Here is a 24,193-nt window from a genome sequence, read left to right as displayed (position 1 = left end):
GCCCCATTTTTCTCTCCCATGGTTTCCACAGTAATCTAAGCATGACATTTTTGCACATCAATAGACCTCATTCAGGAGCTCTTAATGTCTCGGCCTCCTCCGTCTGCTAATTGCTTGTTTTTGTCTACCACCCTTTATGAAGACATAATTGAGTAAGTTGAGTGTGACGACAAGGAGGCTTTCAGTTGCTCTGTTTACCAAAAGACAACAGCCACGTGCTTTTCTTTTCACCCAGTACGAGGCGAGCCACCATGTGCGTGCATAATCGGAACGGGTTTGCTTCAAAAAAAAAAAAAAAAAAGACTCACGTTGTGGAAGAAGTTGTGCTCTGCTGCTGTTACGATCAATAAAACCTGACCTTTGAACTTGAACGATTTTCCAAAAACCTGTAAATGGAGGTTACGTGTTTGTTTGTTTTTCCTATACTGAACCCAGAGAGACGCAGTTACTCTAATCTACTATCAAACAATGAACCAATCAGCAAAGCACACATTTTAATCAGCTTCCTTTTCACCATTCAATATTTATGAGTGAGGATGTGGACCTAATTCACAAGATCAATCAATAGCCCCCTACAACCATTTGATCAGTGCACATATTGATTCACTGGAGTTTTAGCACAAAAACATCCCCAATTCTCATTATGAGGAATCGCTGTAAAACTTTTAGCAGATTTTATTTGTTGCCCAGATGGCCATAAGAAAGAAATGAGGCTGTGTTTAGACTTCACACTGCTGTTTTGTCTCTCTTTAGGGTTAAATTACTTAAAAGCCTTCTCATGACTTACAGCATCTCTCACATGAAGCACATTTAGCTATAGTTGACTTAAGACTGGAACGAATTTGGACTGAAACACAAATACTGTATGTAAAAGCGCGGAAAACTCCTGCATAAGTTACAAATCTACAGTTGACTCTTTGTTGTCGATGCAATATTAAATTATTGAGTTGTGTCTCGTCTCCCGTTTGAATTCTCCCCCAAGAATGTGTGACGTTGAGCGCTTTCGACAAAGCGTTTTACATCCTGACCCCGACTTTAAAATTCCGCTTTATGCTCCATAACGGTAAAGATGCCAATTAAAACGCGTTGATATGTTTCAATTGTCCAGAGCTCCCTCAAAGTTAAACAGCTCCCAGCAGCACCCTTTGTGTGCCTCCGAGAAATATCTGTTACACATTGTGACGCATGTTGTTTCCAGATGTTATTTACCACATGTCGAGTAGGCAGACCACGCCTCATCTTTTCCCCCATTACTCACACGTCTGAAGCCTGCGAGACATCTGATTTGATTCAGAGTTATACTGAATTTACGATGCGAGCACCCGGTGATATCCCACCGAACATGGAGAGATTTAGCACAAACCCATATCAAAACTGAAAACAGAGCTCTGCTTGCAACTACTTCTGGCACATGCTTTTTGTTTTTTGGGGGTGGAAAAAACAAAACAAAATTGACTGATGTAGATATTTCTAAATTTGCAGCATGATGGTTTGATAGCCTGTGGAAACCTGTCTGCTCTTTGTGAAGGATGTTTTTAGGGCGATGCTTTATTTCGAAGCAGTGAATATTATCTTGTCCGTTCAGCCACCCGTGAAGGATTGTGAACACAGTAATAGTTATTTTTCATCCAGTTTCCCAAACATTTACTAAGCCTTTTTTTTTTCCTCCCCACTTTGCAGGATGAGCTCGACCTCACCGAGAAACACAGGGAAGCCATGTTCGCCCTGCCTGCGGAGAAGAAGTGGCAAATCTACTGCAGCAAAAAGAAGGTAAAGGGCTTTATGTCAACCTCCTCATACAGTAATCCTCCAGAGGTTTGCTGCTGTGTCTGGCTGCACGTCCTGAGTAATATCTGCAAAATGTGTCATATTCTGTTTGTGCGATTTCATGCGTCACTCCTGAAGACTGTTTTCTAAAACACAGACCACAGTGCCTTGCATCACTGTGTCCGTGTGTTTACGACAAGCCCCGGCATGAGCGTGCTGTCTGCAAACTCCATCTGGGGACTGCAGTGCAGATGATCATTTTTAATCTTCAACATCAGATGCAGTGTTTCCCCCAGAAAATGTGTTAGTTAAGGTGGTGTCTGTCCTGTTGGGTCCAGCGGATCGATTGATTGGCGGGGGGGGGGTCGGTGCGCCGTATTAAGTTTCGCTTTCACCATGCGCGCTGCTGTTATGCATGTGCGCTTCTCTGTGGTGTGTAGAGCAGGGGTCTTCAACGTTTTCCAGGCCAAGGACCCCCAAACTGATGGAGAGATGGAGCGGGGACCCCCTACTTATAGTATATTGTATAAAATTGTGTTTTATATTTAACTGGTCCTGTAGTGCCATACAGGGCCGTTGTATAGGGGAGAAAGGTGATGATCATTATAGGGGCCCAGCGCCCAGTAGGGCCCACAAAAACCTAGTAGTCTAATCTTTGTATGACTGATTTATTCTGCATAAGACCCTGACTGATACTCATAGTAATGCTGCATTAGCATCAAAACAAAGTAGGCTAAATAAGAAATGATAATAGATACGTAAAAGTGGAAAAGTCAGGGGGCAGGGGCCCACTTTAGTATACTTTCAGGGGGGCCAGGATTCCTAGCAACGGCCCTGGTGCCATATGCCAAAAGTACCATGTTATGAACTATAAATCACGCTTTTTTTAGGAGTTTGTCTGGTCATGGGACTTTTCGAAGGGACTTACATAAAAAACATATGCCACGCCATCTATGATCACAACAGGTCACAACTATGCTCGTTGTAACTGAACGCTGCTACTACACCAATGAAAGAATTACTAAACCATAAAAAGACAGAGAAAACAAAGCAGTGTTTCCCCTACTTTGTTTTTTTCTCTGGCTTTTTATGCATTTATTTTGAAAGGGCAGCTGGAGAGAGACGGGGACGCGGAGAGAAAGTGAGAGGGGGGATTGACACGCAGCGATGGGACTGTCGGAGGGTCGCTGCAGCGGCCGTGCTCTTCCAAGACATATGACGCTCGCGACTCACCCCCAATCGTCAGCACCGCGGTCACCGGGGCTGATTCTGAGAACTTTTACACCGGGCCCGCCGTGTCATGTCTCGGTTCCACGGAGCGTTTCAGTGACGGCCTGACGCTGCTGCATTGTTGCTGCGCTATGAGCAGACGTGGCGGCGCGCGTTAATGTCACCGTCGTGTGTGTGTGTGCTGTGAATATCGCTACATTTTAATTTTTTTAAGACGTTAGTTTAGGCGGCAGCTCTTTGTTGTTAAGGCGGCCGCCTTAACAGGAAAGCGCTGCGGGAAACCCTGAGATGTATATCAACTGATTATGAGATGAGAACACACCTGAAAATCTTGGATATAATATCGTAAATCCTTTAGTTTAGAGCAAGTCATATCAACTAGATTCTGTAAAGCACTGCAGGCAAACCTTTGCCCTCAAATGAACCCACTCCTTCACAGGTGTGGCCTGCAGGAATTATCCTATATGCTATAATCCAGGGTGTGTATGGAGCTATGTACTATGTAGATCTCTGTAGATCTCTTACCAGGACCTAAGTAATATCTTTCTTTACATCCATCAAAAACAATATAAATAGGTCTAAATATATGGTTGTATAATACTTATAATATAAAATATTTTTGGTGCATTTACTTGTGTTTGAACTAGATTTGTTTTCATTTTTTAAAATGCAACCCAGCTATTCCTACCAAGCTCTCAGTAAGAAGGCGATGGTGTGAAACTGTTACATCCATTCATCGACCCATTACCCATTATCCTTCTAGGTTCACGAGGGGACAGGAGAAGAAGTCCCAGCTGACTTTGAGCAAGGGCGGGGTACACCCTCGATAGGTCGGCGGCCTATCACAGATGTGAAACAGTTACTGTAAAAGGCTTCTTCACTTTGCCACCCAGGCTTGCTTTTAACGGTGCAGACGACATTTTGCCTGAAGACATATGTAACCTTCATGGCACCGCGGCTTGTCCCAGCAGGTCGGAGACGATCATTGATCATTATAAAGGCCTAGACTTGTTCTCATCGTTGTAACTGGTTAACGACGTACATGTTAATCATTTTCAGTGATCAAGCTCACAAAACCTTATGTAATGTTACAGTACGTACACCACTATCTAACATATCGTTGACAGAAATGCCCAAACATGTCAAACCACCTCATACCATTCATGTCACTTTAAGTGTAGTTTAGTATCTTTATGCCCCAGTGTGTTATATTTCTCCTCAACAGCCACTCTTCTCCATCACAACATAAACGTCTGAAGCACCTGATCAAAGCTCCACCATGAATAACTCACTTACTCAGCTTGAGTAGATGTTACACAAGGTGGATATAAAAATAGTGATGTGTAGAGGGAGTAAAATGAAGGCTAAATCCAGCCCGTTCCATTAGATAATCCGCTAACAGGGAAGGCATTGTCAGGTATTATAAAGCACTGAAATATATTGCGGGAGTGTAGAATTTAAAAGTAGTATCTTATTTCTTGTACCTCCCAAGTGTTGTGCTTTTTCTCCCAGACAATAAGGTTCTTGTCTCATTGTTTGATTGTCCCACCGAGGCAAGGATATTTTAATCATGTGGTTTCTTCTTTTAGATAATAGACCTGTTCCATATCAAAGCGTCCACGTAGCCATAACATACTCCGTGGCTCTGTGACAGTGTCGTATTTCATTACGTTGTCTCTGCCTGACAAGAGAAACGTCAGCTGTTCCTCCTTTCCCTGTGTATGAACTCGCCCGCTGCAAGCAGGGAAACGCAGACGCCTGTTCTAGTTAAGATCAAATCCAGTCGGGCTTCCCAGCTATGACAGATGATGCCCTGTCTCCTCCTGCCTTACATTTTTTTTTACTGCAGTGGCTCTCAAGGCCGTAGGTATGAGTGTGTAGGATATCCTGTCCTGACTAATATGCAGACAGGGAATGCAGGTTTATAAATCTTTTCCTACATCCGGTTAACAAACTTGGACGTGAGGAGTGGTGGGATTTAGTCTGTGTCGGTGTGAACGCAGCTGCAGACGGACATGACATGACGAAATTTAAAAAGCCACCATAGACACGCTGTAAATCTGCATTTCACATGTCTGAACCACAGACTTGTATGTGTTGGATTTAGGAAACTTGGAGGGGCTGAATTTTCTTTTGGTCTTGGGTTTCCCCCTGTTTCCTTCCATTATGCTAAGCTAAGCTAACCAGCTGCTACGCTAATGCACAGACATAAAGTGGTATAATTAGTCTCATCAAGCCTCGGAAGGATTTACAGTAGATATGTAAGTAAAGACAGTGTGTTAGACACGTGACGTCACAGGCCATTACATTGTCAGACTCTGTCTTTGTCTCAGTGTTGATGCACATATGGCTGACTTTGGCTGCACACAGCGTCCGCTAGCCAGCAGCAACACAGCGAGCGATGAAAGGAAGATAGTGGAAATGGAAACAGCACGTGCATGCTCCTGTTCCTACTGTGGCCCAGTTAATGGCCTCACAGCCCCAAAGTCGCCTCATAATAAACCTGACTCCGCTGCCTCTGTTCAGCTTCAAGAAGAACATGTCGGGACGTTCCAGTGTAAAGGTGGAGGGAGGGCGGGTTTTTTAGCCGAGCCAAAAATCTTTATGTGCGGAGAGAAAGGCATCGATATTGCTGACTCGGCAGCAGGCTCTGGCCCCGGCCCAGACAGATACAAACTCAGCATCTGAGCTCAGGGAGGAAGGGTGTGTGTGTGTGTGTGTGTGTGCGCGCGGAGAAAAGAGGCAAAGGAAGTGCTCGGTTGTCCAAGGCAAACAGGAAAGCTTCACTTCCACAGGTGCAGCTTTTGTATGCGAGTCTGGGGGGAGTGATACGGAGGAAAGTGGGTTCATTATCGGGTCGCCCCAAGCTCGCGAAAGATGAGCATGCTCTTTTTCGCCAATCATTTCTTGGCAATACGGTCCTTGAGAAGTTGGACTGGGCCGAGAGAGTCAGTCAAAGAAAGCTTTAGCTGTTTGGTTTGGCCAGGCACCTGAGCTGATGAAATCATGCTGTAGAGAATCAATCTTCTTCCTGCTTCTTGTCAGCTCTCTGCTCGGCTACATCATCTGCCAAGAAGCAGATTTACTGATCTGGTTGTTAGCAGAGATTTTGCAGTAAGGCTTCAAATTTCATCAAAAAACACAACAAAACAAAAAAAAAAAACAGTTTGACTTCTGAGAGGACAGAGCTTCTCTTTCAAGCATACTGTCCTATAACCCCTAAATAACAGAGATTGATTCCTGTTTCCTGATGCGCCTTTGATCTTTACTTTCGCAAATGTGGAAAAATTCCCTGAAATACACTCCCCTTCTTTTCCCTCTCATCATCATGACCTGAAATGAACTGTCAGCGTTTGAAGACCGCTGACTTCCGAATTCGAAAAGATAAACTCTTTAAAGATGTAAAAGGAAGTCATCCCCACCTCTAATGGACTGAACTCTTTCCAGCACCAGTCTGGTCAAGCTGGCACTGGGCGCAAGTGGAACAGCGGGATCAGGCCTTCCTGTCTCCGCACGATCCCTGCAGACCAGCCAAGGGCCGCAGTTTCTGCAAGAGCGGCCAAGTCTCTGCCAAGGCCGCTTTATTAACTGACGCCCAATTAGTTTCTTATGGTCACAGCTCGCCTGTGCTTAATGGAGCAAGAGTCAAAATGAAAGCCAGTGGGCCTTTTATGTACAAGCCAAGTTCAGGGTCAAGTCATTTTCTCCTCAGTGTTCCACATGAGTTTGAAAATTAAATCATCTAAGAAATGTCTTGCAGTAACTTTTTTTTCCCTCCATGTGTAATAAAAACATTCCTGTCAGGAGATTAATCTCAGCATAAGTCAGTCCACATCCTTAATCTGCCGTTTTAGCATTCATTTGCTAATCTCAAGACTTTACCAAAGCGGCTGTGCTCTCCTTTCGGCACTTCTCACCATCGCTCAGAACTCAGAGAAGCGCTGGAGGATAAAATGGGAAGGATATCTGTGTCGTCCTACTTTTGAGCTCCTGCTCCATTTTTCAGCTTTTGGCTATTTATGCCTCAGACCTTCTGTTCCATGTGTGTTTGTGGGTGTTTGTGTGTGTTTCATGTCCTTGAAGGCCAACGATCTGAAAAACAATGGTATGAAACGCTGCATCTGGTTTGTTTCAAACATGTAACATAAACCAAATAACTTATCCCTTCATTTGACTTTTTGAATTATTCCCTTCACGTCCTGTTGTGCAGCTCACGCACTGTTAATATTCATAAAACGACAACTTTGTCACGTTAATGTGTCTCATGTACTGTCTGTTCACTTATCACTGTGTGACATGACTGTTATTCTCTGTCTTTCAGGAACAAGAAGAAAACAAAAGTGCAACTAGTTGGCCAGAATACTACATTGACCAGCTCAATTCAATGGCAGCTGTAAGTAATAATAACATGAACTTAATTCTTCTTTCGTATAAGAATGGTCAGAAAATAGCCACAATAATACAACTTGAACAGACATCTTAGGATTTCTCTCCCGTGCTAATAGGAACAAAACAACAACAGTGTCATTAAACTGTGTAATACTATAATTGCACACATGCTGCTGTTCATCACATTCTGTATCTTCACTTTAAGCCATAAAAGTGGGAAATTGCAATTTTGGACATGTACAAACACGCAAACCATAACAATTATGTTATTGTCATAATAAAATCAAATCCAGCCTTGTTTTGACTTTGTTGTGACTTAGAGCTAAAACTTCTTCTTTATGTTGTTTCATCTTTGGTTGAACAGAGAAAGACGCTCCTCGCTCTGGAGAAGGAGGATGAGGAGGAGAGGAACAAAACCATAGAGAGCCTAAAGACGGCTCTGAGGACGCAACCGATGAGGTGGACAGATTTCTTTACAATCTCTCCCGCTCTCCGCTGTCTCTGTTCTTTACATTTAATGTCAACTCTCATCGCTTTCAGTTCACCTCTAACCTTGTCAGTCACTCTTTTCACTTCCTCACAGCCGTATGTAAATGAGTCCTTTAAGAACTGGGCAGCCATAAAGGTCACTGCAGCATTGGTTAAAGATTTCTCATTGATGTCAGCATACATTAAACAGGGGCTATGGAAATGTTTAATTTCCATTTTAGGAACCTGAGCTTTTCACTACACTATAAAAGCAAATGTCCAGAGTTACTTATTACATTTGCTGCAGACAATTCAATAACTGTCTGGTTAAGTTAAGGAAAAGAGAGGACAGGTAGACATACATACACATACAATCATTTTTCTGTTTGACATTTGAAACTCCTGCATTACCTCAGGATATTTGCAGCACTTTTGCTCCTTTCAAAACAAGTCCACCTTAGAAATACTAAATGAAAGCTGTCAGAACACCAGGTTGACGTCTTTGTGCCGGCTCTCCTCTCCTCTCAGGTTCGTGACTCGGTTCATCGACCTGGACGGCCTGACGTGTATCCTGAACTTCCTGAAGAGCATGGACTACGAGACCACGGAGTCGCAAATCCACACTTCTCTAATCGGCTGCATCAAAGCTCTGATGAACAACTCGCAGGGCCGCGCGCACGTCCTCTCACACACCGAGAGCATCAACATCATCGCCCAGAGTCTGGCCACGGAGAACATCAAGACCAAGGTGGCGGTGCTGGAGATCATGGGCGCTGTGTGTCTGGTGCCCGGTGGCCACAAAAAAATCCTGGAGTCCATGCTGCACTACCAGCGCTTTGCCTGCGAGAGGACGCGCTTCCAGGTGGGGTGAAGAAAAAGCCAAGTGCACTGTGCACGGTTTTAAATCTTTCGCAGATTAAGTCATTTAAAAGCAGCATTTAACGAGTGAACTGACTTGTCTGCTCCCTCAGACGCTAATAAACGATCTGGACCGGAGTACGGGCCGATACAGAGACGAGGTCAACCTGAAAACAGCCATCATGTCGTTTATTAATGCTGTGCTGAGTCAAGGAGCTGGAGAGGTGAATTATACACTGCACTGTGCTCATTTGTCATGCTCCCTGTCGCTCTACAAGGTCGTCGTGTCCCGTTTTTAAACACATTTTTCTCAAATACAGACAAGTTTGGAATTCCGTATCCACCTCAGATATGAGTTTCTGATGCTGGGCATCCAACCTGTGATCGATAAGCTACGTTCTCATGAAAACTCCACGTTAGACAGGTGAGTTATGCAAAAACAAGTCTGTCCAAAACACAGTTATGTATACCGTATATATTATTATAATCTTATATAATTATAAATAGATTTTTCCTCCACGTTTTAAATCTTTCAAATAAGATTAGATTTGAATTTATTTGCCATTTGCACAGGTGCATCACTGGGCATGTACATAGGAACCTCTTGTGCGTCTCCCTGAGTCAAGAGTACTTGAGTGCATCACATATGCACATTTTCTAATCCCGTCTTTCCCTCTGACACTCAGGCATTTAGACTACTTTGAGATGCTGCGGAATGAGGATGAGCTGGCTTTGTCAAAACGATTTGAGTCGGTAAGTTTAAAAAAAAAAGAACACATTTCCTCTTTACTCGTGCATTATGTGTTTGTTTTAAATTATATTTTGATGAATTTATTCAATGATTGCTTCTTCTGTCTACTCCTTCTCCTCTAGGCACATATAGATACCAAAAGTGCCACCCAAGTTTTTGATCTCATCCGCAAGAAGATGAACCACACGGATGCATACCCGCACTTTATGTCTGTCCTTCATCACTGTCTCCTCATGCCACGTGAGTGATTATCTATATTAATATAAGTCAATGAACGGCATATTACACACAGTGCATTCAGAAAGTGTTTTTGGAGAATGGAAAATGTCTGTCTGCTGTGTTAGTTAATGCACTGTTAGCAATTGCATCACGTGCAAAAAGCTTGGGCATCTTTTTACTCGTAAAATACCGAGAACTTCATTAACTCATTAGGCCTTAATTGACGTCTTAGGACTTCTAAAGCAGGTTGTCGTAATCGTCATTAGGAATTCTCAGCTGATGATGAATTCGCTGACTCTTCAAACGTTGTGGTGAGAAAATGAATTCTAATTGATGCCCACAAAGTAGAGCAGGGCTATAAAAAAACATTCAAAGTGCTTCCAGCTTGAAACTGAAATGCTATGATCTGAAAGACCAAGAGAAGTTTCAGATAAAGCTTCTCGTCTGCTTCTTGTCTGGCAGAGAGGCAAAGCAAAACCTCCCATGCGACCGCAAAGGAGTTGCAGGAACACAGTCTCATCACATGAAAAGCTTACCTATGACCTCATCACAAAAAGCCAGCAAATGAAGTCCGCAAAGCAACATCTGGATAGTTCGAGTTGTTAAAAAAAAAAAAAAAAGCTAGAAGGAGCTGTTTTTAAGACCGTGAAATAAAAAGTAACAATGCATCAACGGTAACATGTTTTGATCCTTGTTTGCTCCAGTAGTCGTATTTACTCCTTTCACTGTGGAATTTTCCCACGCATGTCCAGAGTTTTGCAACGCTGCCGTCTCACGTCCACAGAATACACAGAACATATGTACCTTCTGGTTTCTAGCCAGAAAAGATAAGTGTATTGACTCTGTTCAGATTAGACTGTCAAGAAGAAGGATACGCTCATTCCCAGCCAATCTGAAGACTGCACATATTCAGAAATCACCGACTTTTGACGGATAATCATTTATTTTTTTGGTCTAGTTTCTGCAACAGTTGCATTAAGTCAGATTCCAGTTGGCCACCTCTCCCACATCATTTGACTGGAAGTGAAAAAGCAGTTCTTCTTGCTGCTCAGCTTCCCCTCTGAGTGGCTCTTAGACCCTCTACAGTCATGCTGAGGCATAAAGAGCGTAATTAACACTTCAGCTGCAAATACAAGTGTTACTATGTGAGTTAATCAACTGCAATCTTTTGATGGCACTCGAATGAAAAGAGGAATCTGAATGATATTACTAAATAAGATGTTGTGCATTGAGCATTTTGCGATTTTCCCGGTAAGGACTAATAAATGGACGTGCGCCCCAACTAGATTCTGTCTTTGTACGCGTGTGTTGAAGTTTTCAGTCTAAACAACAGAGCAGCAGTTAACATGTCGTCTCATGACAGATGTGGTCTCACCAATCTAATACATGTGTCACCTTGCTGTAACATGCAGTCACACCGTCTCCCTTTGGCTCATCACTGTTATTTTGGAACATGACACACCATTCCTTTGAGTTTGATCATAATCAAAGAGGAGGTGTGAATCCAGCTTCAATCAGTTTCCGGGATATTAACAAGATGTCTGGGAGTAACTGAGGCCAAGAGACTAAATGGGAAACGTGCTCCTCTTTCTGTGTTTTGTGTCTTTTTCTCCAGACAAGAGAAGTGGCAACACGGTGCAGTACTGGCTGCTGTTGGATCGTATCGTCCAGCAGATGGTCTTGCAGAATGACAAAGGTCACGACCCCGACGTCACACCACTGGAGAACTTTAACGTGAAGAACGTCGTCCGGATGTGAGTCTTCCAGTTTCCGCAGCAAAACAGACCGACACATGAATGAATAAATGCTTGGAACAGATGACTTAGCTGAAGAATGTAGAACTGTAATGTGTTTGTCAAAGATCTGAAAGACATGTGCTGAGCAGCGTCGGTTCAAAAATAGCCTCCCTTTAAGTTCTGAAAAACAATCGCAGGGATTGTTCTGGTAGACACTGCAGCTAATTAAGTGGGCCATCCTCTCTGCAGGCTGGTCAATGAGAACGAGGTCAAACAATGGAAGGAGCAGGCGGAGAAAATGAGAAAAGGTGAGTAGTATTTCTATAGCAATAAATAAATAAATAAATCAAAGGTTGTACGGGGTGACTGAGTGACGTCTCCCTCGCAGAACACCACGAGTTGCAGCAGAGGTTTGACAAGAAGGAGCGTGAATGTGATGCAAAGACCCAGGAGAAAGAGGACATGATGCAGACGCTCAACAAGATGAAAGAGAAGCTGGAGAAGGAGAGCACCGAGCACAAGAATGTCAAGCAGCAAGTGGCCGAACTCACTACAAGACTGCATGAACTCAGCACTGTACGTTTATCTGTCCCTTTACATATTCACTGGCTCGTTTTATGATGACCCTGAAAATAAAACCCGACACATAAAATATATTTGAAGAAAGACGTGTACGTTTAAGGAAAAAAACAAACATTATCCAACTTGAGAAAGTTAACACAAACATGTTGCTACAGAAAGTCCTTAAAATCGCTGCATTGTCCTGGTTGAAACGTTAGAAACCACTGATGTCATACTCTCTCCCTGCAGAGGCAGGCAGCTGTTGTTCCTGGAGGCCCCCCCCTCCCCCGCGGCCCCCCCGGCGGCCCCCTGCCTCCTCCGCCCGTGCCAGGTTTTGCAGGCCTGTGCCCACCTCCCCCGCCTCCTCCCCCCGGTGGTATGATGCCTCCTCCGCCTCCACCGCCGCCTCCCCCGGGCGGCCCTCCGCCTCCTCCCGGACGCCCACCCATCGGAGGCATCCCTCCGCCGCCGGGAGCGCCGCTGGGGCCATCCCTGAAGCAGAAAAACATTCCCCAGCCATCCAATGCACTCAAGTCCTTCAACTGGTCCAAGTTAGCTGAGGTGAGAGCAGCGGAGACACGGACAGAACCTGGATGCGTCGAGTTAGATTATGAGGTATAAACATGTTGTTTTTCTCTGTTCAGAATAAGCTGGACGGCACCGTGTGGATGGATGTGGACGATGGCAAGGTTTTCAAAATCCTGGATCTGGAGGACCTTGAAAAAACCTTCTCAGCCTATCAGAGACAGCAGGTACTGAAGACGAGGCCATTCATCATCAACTCACCAACTGGTTCCCATCCAGTGTCAGAGCAGGCTGTGTGTAGAGAGGAGGAGAGGGCTGGGGGAGGGAGGGGAGGGGCGGCTTAGAGCTCAGCTGGCTTGGCTTTTCTTTTGAAATTCAACTTGGCTTGTTTTCTGATTCTCAAAAAAATTTCATATGTTTTGCAACTTTTTGGTTTCTTAAGCAGAGTTATAGGGGAAAGAAGGGGAAGAGGTCAGGTAGTCTGCAAAAAAATAAAACAAAAGTCATCCTGGATTTTTTTTTTTTAAAGCAGAAGGAAGATTTTTGTTAAATGCAAACCTTTCATGCTTGAATCATCTTAAATATCTTCTCACATTTGACCGGAATGCTACATTTTGCCTTTTTGTTTTGTTTTGTTTGTGGTTTTGATCATTTTTGCCATATGTGATTTTAAAATGCATGAATGAGCTGCTCAGGATCAGCTATTTTTTTATTTCTTTCTTGTGGCTTTAGTGTGCAAGCCATGTAGTCAGTAGATCATTATAATCAATAGTATCTGTCCTAGTTGCACAATGAGATGTCAACAGGCCTTTTCCTGTACATCAGTCTTAAATAGCAGCGCTCACACATACTGACCTTAAGCATGAATACACATAATAAGAGGCTTAAAAAATTATTCATTTGGTCTTTTTCTAATCACATCCACAAATACAAAACAAACATCCATTTAGATCCTCAGCATGGGCCTGATTAGTTTCACAAAAAGCTGCCAAAAGGAACAAGACACCCTTGACTCCAGATTTATTTATTATTTGTGCACAGCATGTGAACTAGAAGCACGTATTGATCACCTGAACAGCCACTCATGTCTCTCCGCTGCTCACTTCATTACTGATGGATCCATTGTCGTCTTAAGTGCCTGATTCATTTGCTGTTTGTGTTTATGGGCTGCAAATCACGTAACTGCTTTTACTTATTCTAATGAGTGCTTACATCTTCCCTGCTTCCTGCCTGCATTTTAGGACTTCTTTATGATCAATAACAGCAAACAGGTGAGTGCACGTACAGTACCATACATATAAAGTGTGGAAAATCGATCAGACTTTGTTTATTGTGTGTTTATAACATGATAATCATGGGGCTGCACGATATGCAAAATCATATCGCATCATATTGCAGTTATATCGGAAGATAATGCAATTGTGATGTGGTTTTAGTTTTCAAATGTGCTTTTTATTTTCACGCAAAAAACATAAAATTGATGATGTGATTTTTTTTTTCGTTGGGTCTCCTACAAAACAAACACATCTCTTTACATCTGGAGAATATGATTCGTTGGCTGCAGCGTCTCTGTAGCAACACAACACGTAAAACATCACACAACACTCAAAAACATTGTAGCTGCTGCGATTTGGATATTGCTTTTTTGCCATATTGCAATATTGATTAGATTGCAATTAATTGTGCAGCCTCATGTTATACATTATAATTGTATTTTCAGCTGTGTGTGTCATCGTTGTCCAACTGTATATGTACACTTTATACAGCAGCATAGACCTTCTTGTCCAGGTCAACATCCTTTGTCCATGTGTGTCACGTTATTTCTTGTTTGATGTCTTCGGCTCGTGTTTGGGGTTTTATGGCATGTGTCAGTCTTCATTTTTTTTGCTTTCACAGCTTTGTTGTGTCTTAAAAATGGCCATTTTCCCTCAAACCCTTATCATTGTGCTCACAGAAAGAGGCAGAGGACGACACACTGAGCTCTAAAAAAGTCAAGGAGCTGTCAGTCATTGATGGCCGTCGAGCTCAAAACTGCAACATCCTCCTCTCGAGGTAGGTTTAAAGCATGATTGTAACCCCTTGAAATACAAATTGCTGACACAGCCCAGTTGAGGGTTTTTAATGGATTTGTCTGCTGTGTGCTGCAGGCTGAAGCTTTCTAATGAGGAGATGAAGCGAGCTATTCTAACTATGGATGAACAAGAGGACCTTCCCAAAGACATGCTGGAGCAGGTACTTCATCCAGTTTCTTGCACACGATTGCTGTCAAGTGTACAGTGTGTTTATAAGCAACAGGCCACAGCTGGTACAGAGAGGTAGTAAACCAACACAAACTATTTAGTATTTATTGGTAAGTCACTTTCTATTCTCTGTTGAAGAAGCTCTGCACCGTCACTCCTCACGCCAAAAAAAGCTAAATAAATTAAGGAGCAGTGCATTGTATCATTGCTACTGCTTGACTAAGTGATAGTGACCTGACTTGCTGTATGCAGGTGCATTCGATTCGTCGGATCTCATCACATTTTTATGTTACAGCCTCATGTCTATCAGTGGCAAATCAAAAACAGAATGATAGAAATATTTTGTAAGTTTATTAAAACGCTGAAACAAACTGAAATGTCACAGATATTACATAACCTGCAACATCACTACTTTGAATGCACAATCCACAATGACACAATATATTTGCAGCCCAATTTCAGTGTGATATCAACCAAAATGATATAAATGTATTTTCTCCAGGAGAAAATGTTTGTCTTGCAGTGAAGGGACAGTGAGATGCAATAGCATGTTAGCAGAGATTCAGCCTTATCTTATGAAAACTTGATTTAACACACTGAGACAGCCTGGCTAATGCTTCCACTGTCATTTAACTCAACAAGCAAAAAATGAATGTGTGTTAAAAATGTTGAGTAAAGAGTTTGCTTTTGTTCCTCAGCTGCTGAAGTTTGTCCCTGAGAAGAGCGATGTGGATCTTCTGGAAGAGCACAAACACGAGCTCGACAGAATGGCGAAGCCTGACCGCTTCCTCTACGAGATGAGCAGGTAAATTGTAGCTTTTTAATTCAGTATTAAACATGTTGTTATCTCAGACCTGACACCTTCAGGTCAGCGTGGCACTCTGCAGATCAGCTGACAAACAATGGCCATTGTTTCCTCTCCGTCATACTAGATAAACGAAGTGACACATGGGTTTCTACTTAGCCGGGAACAATGGCCGTCTGTCTGAATCACTTTGTTGGTGAATAAATAGAATCCGTAATGTAATAACAGTATTTGAATTACGGTTTTGTAAACAAAGTCCTGTAACACCAAAGGAACAAATGAAACATGTCACGATCGGCCCGTAAGTGCAGAAATACATTAGCAAAGATCCAAGCGGTTCCCACATTAGACTGACAGTAAAAACATATTTAACTGTGTTTTAATTCAATTTAATTCACAATTTACTGTAGTTTGACAGTTGTTACATTTGCATTTGATCAGGACACATAATGGACTGGTGGACAGATGTCACAGTGTTAGTCATTAGCTGTGGAGTTGCTGGTTTATAATCCAAAATCATAAACTGCAAAAAAAAAAATGTTTTACTACCATAACTAAAACTTTTTACATGTAAGCAAACAGGCGGTTTGTTTGATTTTGCTTGAGCACAATGTGTATGTTCGTGGCCTTTTTGTCTAAATTTGTGGATTTCCCTGTTCGAGATTTATGATTTTTGTCTATTTTCGTTCCCTTCTTCTGACACGCATTTTCCATCTCCTGTCCAGAATAAACCACTACCAGCAGAGACTGCAGTCTCTATACTTCAAAAAGAAGTTTGCAGAGAGGATAGCTGAGCTCAAACCCAAAGTTGAAGGTGGGAAGACTCCTGTACACCAAAGATACGATTTCTTTCATATACATGTAAAAGAGTAGGACTGAAAAGCATTATAGTCTATTTATATCTAACTTGGTAGCCCTTGTGTTTCACTTAAGGAAAGTATTGTCTCCCAAAGCTTTTCAAACTTCTTATGTTTTGTAGTTTTAACTTTTGATATTTGCCAAGGAATTAACAAGCAAGCTACCAGAGACAGATGTTCCTCTAAAGTCTATAAATACATTTGGATCCACTACAAACATTGGTTTTCTTTATGTTCTAGCTTTGACCAAAGCGTCGAAGGAGATCTTACACAGTAGAAACCTGAAGCAGCTGTTGGAGGTGGTGCTGGCCTTTGGAAACTACATGAACAAGGGTCAGAGAGGAAACGCTTACGGCTTCAAGGTGTCCTCACTCAACAAGATCGCAGACACCAAATCCAGTATCGACAAGTAAGAGCACTTTTTCAGTCATAACATTATAAGTTTTGCAGCCAGTAGGAGAGTGAATGTATGGGATATAAAAGTCACATCTGGACCTGGGGATGTGTTATTTATGAAACTCCATATGGTCATTCATATTTGAACCTACATAATAAAAGCAGTATATTGCACATTTGACACATTAACTCCAGCTCAATGTGACTCTCTGTATTTCTCTTGTGTTGTTACAGAAACATCACTCTCCTGCACTACCTGATCACCATTCTGGAGAAGAAATACCCCAAAGTCCTGTTGTTCCAGGAGGATCTGCAGAGCGTCTCAGAGGCAGCCAAAGTCAAGTAGGTGAAGCCCCGGAGCAGTGGTTCCCAATCTGCAGAGCCCTCATAGGGTTTATAAGATAAAACATATGGGTTGCACGATGATTTGCATGATTGGAAATTAGATCAGATTCTGCCACACAAAGTACATTTATTGACTTTTATTTAACCTCTGCTCTTTATTATTGAATATATGTTTTGGATAGTCATATTTTCCACAGTAAAAGAGACAGAATATCCACAAGGAACACAAAAACGCAGCTGAGATACTGAGCTGAGAGCAAGCGTATTAAAAAGTTTACAGGAAGTCGCAGTCGTCTTTCTGGCAGATAAATCTCAGGTTATATAACATTTCAGGTCGAGGAGATTCCTTTTACAATAATGGAGGAAAAATCAAGTCCAATACACAGACAGTGTTGCCAGACTTAATAGAAGCGACCTGTTTGATATGTCGAATACTTGAGCCAACTCAAATATGTTTTTACACCAACCCTTAACAGAAAGAAGAGCCGTTAATCCACAATACTCACAGCAAACATAAGAAAGTCATAAAACATTTTTTCCATTAACAGTGGCTATATTTCTACATGGGAGGCCCCACAATTAAAAGACCTTACATCCTTTTCTAAATCTTTCTGCAGTAGTTTTGTCAGTTTCACAGCGTTTCAGACCGATGTAATGTAATGTCCTGTGCAGTTTACAACATGACCCACTTATTTCTGTTTCACATCCAAGTTAGAGGACAGGGACAGATTATTGGACTGGCTGCAGTTGAGGAACGCATATTCTACACATTGTTTCATTTTTTTCCCTCATGTCTCTTTAAGTAATGCAGAATTATTTTATGTCGTTCTGCTTTCAAAATCTCATCAACCTAAACCGTAAGACATATGCACCCTGTGACAAGTCCAAAGTGACCCGATAAAACGAAGTGGTGTCGTTTTAAAGAGATTGGGAACCTCTGCCCTGGAGAACCTGCTCCTCAACTCTAAGCTGCTTCTGTTTCCCTTCACTCCATCTGCAACAACCATCTCTTCTTTGTCTGCAGTATGACAGAGCTGGAAAAAGATATCTGCAACCTGCGCAGCGGCTTGAAGAGCGTCGAGAGCGTGAGTCACAAAAGATCTCTCAGATACAAACAGTACATTTTTATCGTATTGGTCACGTAGTTGTGCTGTTTGTGTGTTCGGTGCAGATCTAGTGTCGCTCTCCTTCAGCTTCCTCTCTTGGATTTTCTTCCTCTTAGGAGCTGGAGTACCAGAAAAAACGACCACAGGAGCTGGGAGACAAGTTTGTGTCTGTGGTGAGTCAGTTCATCACCGTGGCCAGCTTCAGCTTCTCCGATGTGGAGGACTCTCTCACCGAGGCCAAAGAACTGGTAAGTCATCGTGTCTTGCGTGGTGTGTTTCTGACACACTTCGGGGGAAGAAGAAAAAAAACAAAGTTGTGTTTGAGCAGACCGGATAGAGCCGCTATCACTTGTAGACACAGACGCTGAAAGCTTGCATCCCATTTCCTCTCCACACAGCTGTTTCTACGCGCTGTATTGACCTCATCAGTCACCTTTGGAGGAAAGCTAACAGCAGGAGTGAAGTGTTTCGGCTTCCTGCCGCAGCGCCACCGACACTTTATTGGTCGGTCGGCTCGTTGTCTTATGTGCGGGTCAAGAGCGAGACCAGGACATAAGGCGGAGGGTTGGATATCGTTTTTTAGACGACTGTGCTCTGCATTACACGGACATTGTGCGTCTCACACCTGCCAACTGCTTTAACATGTCGTTTTTGTGAATGCATTAAAGCGCGGGTGGTCCTTGTGAAAATTAAAAGGCTAAATGAGCTCTGGTAGGCCGACACAATGAGTTTTCAGCTTTCCCCGGCGTAGCTCATGTGCTGCAGAATAGCAATCACAGCACAGAAGAAACAAACCTTTGATTTTTGCAGATGGCCTTTTCGAGGGACTCGGGCTCTTTACAAGCAGAAACCTGAGCATATTCACCTTTTAATGGAGCGCCTGACACCCTGAAGTCAGATTTATGCGTCTGTCCACATTTATTGGTGGACGGCAGGAAGAGTATTTTCATCCGTGAGCATGTTTTTCGCCCCACAGTGCGAGACTGAGCTGCATTGACCTGAGCACTCAGCTCGGTCACATGGCAACCATTAGTCTCTGTGAATCATTTACGGTGTCCCACAGTTAAATATTTGAGAGTGTTTACAGTTGTCCTCTGTGCTCATGATTGGGAACAAGAGAGCCCCCGCTGACCCTCTAAACACCTCCGTCCATCTGGTGGGTGTATGTGCATATAATATATATTTGCAGAAAACGAAGATGTTAAGGGGAGAAAAAAAAGACATTTCATGCGTTGTAGTCATGCCTCATAGAAATTACATCCAATTGATTCCTGTTGAGAAGGTAAAAACCTGATATATCTTCTGACCTGATGAGTAACTTACCTGTATCTCTGGAGTTTGCGTGACATGGGCAGAGTCGCCGTTAGCGTGCAGATCTCTAAGGGTATATGTTCGCAGCATGATCTCACATCTGGATGTTCTCCGTCTTTTACTTACTGTGAGAAATACCTAACAAACACATTGCCTTAATTTGGGCCCTGGCTCCAGTCTCGGGCCTCAGCTGTAATCAGTAGCTGGTCAGACTTGGGTTAACATGGGCTTCAAAGCCCGACTACTGGTACCCTGCTCTGATTTCAAAGAGCTCAGACCTAATGAGTCGCCTGTAAAACAGTCAAAGATGGAGTAAAACATGGTTTCACTGTGTCCTGCTGTAAATCTAATCTCACATGCCCCCCTCCCCGTGTGCCCACTTCTCTTTGGTCCCACAGTTCCTGAGGGCAGTAAAGCACTTCGGTGAAGATGCCAGCAAGATGCAGCCAGATGAGTTCTTTGGCATCTTTGACCAGTTCCTGCAGTCGTTCACCGAGGCTCAGCAGGAGAACGAGAACATGCGAAGACGAAAAGAGGAGGAGGAGCGCAGGGCCAAGATGGAAGCCCAGGTACATCACCGTTTGCCGCTTCCATGTGATTTTTGACAAAAAGAACCACTACTCTGTTTACACAGAACCTGTCACAGTCGATCTCAACCCTCTGACATTTAGAGCAGTCTTAAAGAGCACTGACCAAAGTATTATAGAAAATAACCATGTAACTTTTAAAGGAAGAGAAAAGAAAAGTCTTTTATATACACGTAGCTTAACTCATAGGCTACATTCAGGGTCTTGCCACTGCTGCACCATTTCCTCTGGTATGACCTGTAGCTTATTGTTGCTGAGTGACATCTATGATATTAATTTGGCATTATGTCAAATACACTTTCATCATCATCTGAATTCAGTATTTAATGCTTAACTAATGCATAATAGTGTGTACTTTATTATAAAGTGTTGCTGCTTAGCTTAGCTTAGCTTAGCTTAGCTTAGGGAGCATAAACAGGGAAGCTGCTAGCGTTGCCTCCTTACAACGCTAACAAACTTCATACAGCAGCACCTAAAGATCACTAATTAGCACACTATCTCATTTTTTTTTTAATCCGCACAAACAGGAAAACAATACCTTGTGTTTCTGGGGTTATGTGCTGGACTGATTCTCAGCTGGTTGCCTAGCAACCTGACAGTACTGATAAGGAGGAAGCCCCTGCCACGGGCCAAGAAAATAGCTTTTGGGTCTTTTTTTTTTTTTCACCTTTAGACAGAGCCAGGCAAACTGTGTCCCCACACCTTCAGTCTCTGTTCCTGTGGAGTATGCAACGGCCATTTGACGACACTGAGCTGAGAAATTGGTTTTCTCCCCCAGAGCTGCAAGAAAAGAATGACGTCACTCTTTTCCTGCAGCTCTGGCCTGGGACTTACTGCAGCTTGTTCTTGACGCATCATCTGGGCAGAACTTTTTTTCTTGAATGGTGTCCGAGTCTGACAACTATTGTGTTATTACTTGAGTTTGTTGTTTGTTTGTTGTTATTAATATGATAGCATGTGTTTGTGTGTCACCAGCTGAAAGAACAGAGAGAGAAGGAGAGAAAGGCCCGGAAAGCCAAGGCAAACGGGGAGGATGACGGCGGCGAGTTTGACGACCTGGTGTCAGCGCTACGATCAGGCGAAGTCTTCGACAAGGACTTGTCCAAAATGAAACGCAACCGCAAACGCATCAACAACCAGAGCACGGACTCGGGCAGAGAGCGACCGGTCACAAAGCTCAACTTCTAAAGCAGCAGAGGTCGGGATCGCCCACCCGGCAGCCGTTCCCCCTGCACATCATTAGTTTCCCTCTCGGTCAAACTGACATTAACATTCCTCAGCAGCCTCCTCCGCTCCCGCCCAGCGCTGCCTGAACGCACCACGGTTGCATCATCGCAGCAAAGCCACACACAGCACATGTTTGGACCTTTCATCCTCTCAGATTTCGATGTTAAACGGAGCAGAAGCCAAAAACTATTATTAATGACCAAAATCTGATAATTCCCGCCGAAGGATCAGTTTTTTGGGGCAAATGAAACGTTTTTAAGAAGTTTGTGTCACGCAGGACCAGGATGTTCTGTCTCGTTCCAGGTGTGAGAGATGGTCACGGTTTTGATAGGGTGCGTTCTGCGCTGCTTTTTGTACGTCAGAATCTATGCACAGAGTGAAAACGTGCAGCTTTTAGACTCGTTCAGGGCTTGACGCTCGATCCAAACAGGAAGATGATTCCATTAAAAAACACAAGGGGCCATTTTGTACGGACTGATTTCATAGATTGCGAGTGTTTTGTCCGAGAGACAAAAAGAGAAGGACTGAATCTGAACTTCCTCTTGACGCTGCCACTCTCTTGCAGTCAGAACCATTAGAGGACTGGGACGCTGCTTCTTTAAACAGACGTGGTTTTAACTGCAAGTAGCACAGTTGAGAGGCAGAGTGTTTTTGTTTGTTTTTTTTCTATTCATCATTATTGACACGCAGCATTTATATATCTGATCACTGTATGTTTTTTGAACGTTTTCCTGTTAAGAGCTGGCCTTAACTCTGTTGACTTTAATTGTTGAGTGGATACTCTCAAAGGCCTGGGCCTAATCTGCAATTTCTCAACAAGTGTGGACACTCATCATGTCATAGATTACATATATCTATATATAAGGTTGCGTGCTTGTTACACTTGCACATATGAATTCATAATTACTATGCTAAAATACCATTAAAACCATCCCCAATCGATGCAATACACTTGTTTTTCCTCTCTGAGGGGAAAGCCCTCCTTTAAAGTTTTATTTGAACAGATGAAAGATGTTTTCTGCACGCTGGCTGGATTTACACTGCATTTACAAAGAAAAATAACTGAGGATCAACATCCTGATTCTACAGTCTGTGATCCACATGTGAGGTCTTCTACAAGAACGAAAACCTTCTGCAGCATGTACCTTCTGATTTCAATTTGTCCCCTCAGCAGCTGCGTGAATCCATCCAGTGTCATACACACACACAGCCCCCACTGGACTTTTATAATTTAAATATTGCCTTCCATTGTACAATGACCTGATGAAAATAAATGGGAGAAAACAGTCCTGAGCTTTGGTCTTTGTAGTCAGGGGGCTTAGCAGAATTACCGTTACGGAGCGGATAAAAGCGTAAAAATTTGTATGATGTTTCTTTATAGTCTAACAAATAATTTTAACCTAGGAGCCCTGAAAAATTTTTCTGTAAAATATCATATTACAAAATCATCATTATCAATCCAAAACACCTGCTATTTTTAAGCCTCTAAGCATCATAAAATGATTTTAAAAAATCTAAGAATACTCACACAAAATGTGGGTACATTACATATGTGTGTGTGTGTGTGTGTGCTGCATATGTGTGTTTATTACATACAGTATATGTGTGTATATTGCATAGTTTTAGCTTTATATTAAAAGCGAGAAAGAAAATAAAATCTTTTTTTTCCCCCCTCATCAATCTACACCCAGCCCCCCTTAATGACAGCACAAACCCAGAATTTTAGAAATGTTTGCAATTTAATAAAAATAGAAAAAATTAAATATCACCTGAACATTTAGACCCTTTGCTGCAATGCTCATGTGTGCCATTCAGGAGCTGTCAACTTATTTTATTCATCTTTGAGCCTAACTGTATTGAAATAAATAGTTTGGACATGATTTGAAAGACACACCTCAATAAGATACAGCTAATACAGCTCATTTGCATATCTGAGCAAAGTGAGATCCATGAGGTCAAAGGAACTGCCCCAAGAGCTCAATTGTAGCAAGGCATAGATCTGGGCAAGGCTACAAAAAGAAATTTGATAACCCTTCAATTTCAGGCTGCTAATTATGGGTGCCATGATGGTGCAGTGGTTAACACTGTCGCCTCACAGCAAGGGGGTTCTGGGTTCGAACCCACCGGCTGGGGCCCTCCTCTCATCAGTGAAGTGAGATGCTCCAGCTCACCCGTGACCCTATAGTGCAGGATAAGCGGTGGTCAGTGAATGCCATATGAAAGGTTCGAATTTGCAAACAACCACCTAAAGGTTGTGAGTAACTCTACGCAGCCTTTCATGTGTGTAACACTGTGGTCCACTCTGCTGTATAGCCCAGATTGGTGGAGGCTTGTTGGAGGCTGCAGCAATGGCTCATCTTCTGAGCCATCTTCTGTAACTTTCTCCCCTCTCCCAAAAGGATCTCTGGAGCTCAGCTTTTTTTTTTGTTTTTGGGGTTCTTTGTTACCTTTCAAACCAACTCCGCCAACTGTTCAGTTTGGCTGGATGGCCAGCTCTACGAAGAGTCCTGGTTGACCCAAACCTTTGATGGAGGCCACTGTGCTCTTAGAAACAATAAGTGCAGCAGGTCTTCTTTTGTAGCCTTGTCCAGATCTGTGTCCTGCTACAATTATGTCTCTGTATTTACCCCAGATGCATCTGTGCAGTTGCAACTGTCAAGAGTTACGAGATCTTTGAAATCATCCAACAAAGGATTGCCCATTCTAGTAATAGATTATCAATTTACGACATTCATTAACTTAATTTAATTTATAATAACTTTGGAATGATAAGTCTCCAGTGCTTATCCACCCCTTCCAGATGCTTTTGCATCTT

The 24,193-nt window shown here is 42.8% G+C and overlaps 1 protein-coding gene across 3 annotated transcripts in view; it reads left to right on the top strand.

The window, feature by feature from the left end:
* LOC311007859 (disheveled-associated activator of morphogenesis 1-like) overlaps positions 1-22,664 on the top strand; it is a 51,564-nt gene extending 28,900 nt beyond the window's left edge. For 2 of the 3 annotated variants that reach the window (XM_084001221.1, XM_084001222.1), the window contains exons 3-26: positions 1,681-1,770; positions 7,319-7,390; positions 7,751-7,845; positions 8,383-8,716; positions 8,826-8,936; positions 9,033-9,136; positions 9,399-9,465; positions 9,586-9,703; positions 11,298-11,436; positions 11,668-11,726; positions 11,807-11,994; positions 12,229-12,540; positions 12,624-12,731; positions 13,746-13,775; positions 14,459-14,556; positions 14,652-14,736; positions 15,443-15,549; positions 16,275-16,363; positions 16,647-16,815; positions 17,037-17,144; positions 18,172-18,232; positions 18,370-18,501; positions 19,963-20,133; positions 21,127-22,664. In XM_084001221.1, coding sequence (XP_083857347.1) covers positions 1,681-1,770; positions 7,319-7,390; positions 7,751-7,845; positions 8,383-8,716; positions 8,826-8,936; positions 9,033-9,136; positions 9,399-9,465; positions 9,586-9,703; positions 11,298-11,436; positions 11,668-11,726; positions 11,807-11,994; positions 12,229-12,540; positions 12,624-12,731; positions 13,746-13,775; positions 14,459-14,556; positions 14,652-14,736; positions 15,443-15,549; positions 16,275-16,363; positions 16,647-16,815; positions 17,037-17,144; positions 18,172-18,232; positions 18,370-18,501; positions 19,963-20,133; positions 21,127-21,339 — 3,060 coding nt within the window. In that variant the 3' untranslated portion in view covers positions 21,340-22,664. The remainder of the gene's footprint in view (positions 1-1,680; positions 1,771-7,318; positions 7,391-7,750; positions 7,846-8,382; positions 8,717-8,825; positions 8,937-9,032; positions 9,137-9,398; positions 9,466-9,585; positions 9,704-11,297; positions 11,437-11,667; positions 11,727-11,806; positions 11,995-12,228; positions 12,541-12,623; positions 12,732-13,745; positions 13,776-14,458; positions 14,557-14,651; positions 14,737-15,442; positions 15,550-16,274; positions 16,364-16,646; positions 16,816-17,036; positions 17,145-18,171; positions 18,233-18,369; positions 18,502-19,962; positions 20,134-21,126) is intronic. The other variant, XM_084001223.1, reaches the window with a different exon arrangement.
* Positions 22,665-24,193: the final 1,529 nt, after the last annotated feature.

This window comes from Trachurus trachurus, assembly GCF_905171665.1.
Source record: "Trachurus trachurus genome assembly, chromosome: 24".
NCBI classification, from domain to species: Eukaryota; Metazoa; Chordata; class Actinopteri; order Carangiformes; family Carangidae; genus Trachurus; species Trachurus trachurus.
The sequence above is the reverse complement of the archived record's forward strand: the minus strand, read 5'-3'. Positions and strand labels throughout refer to the sequence as shown.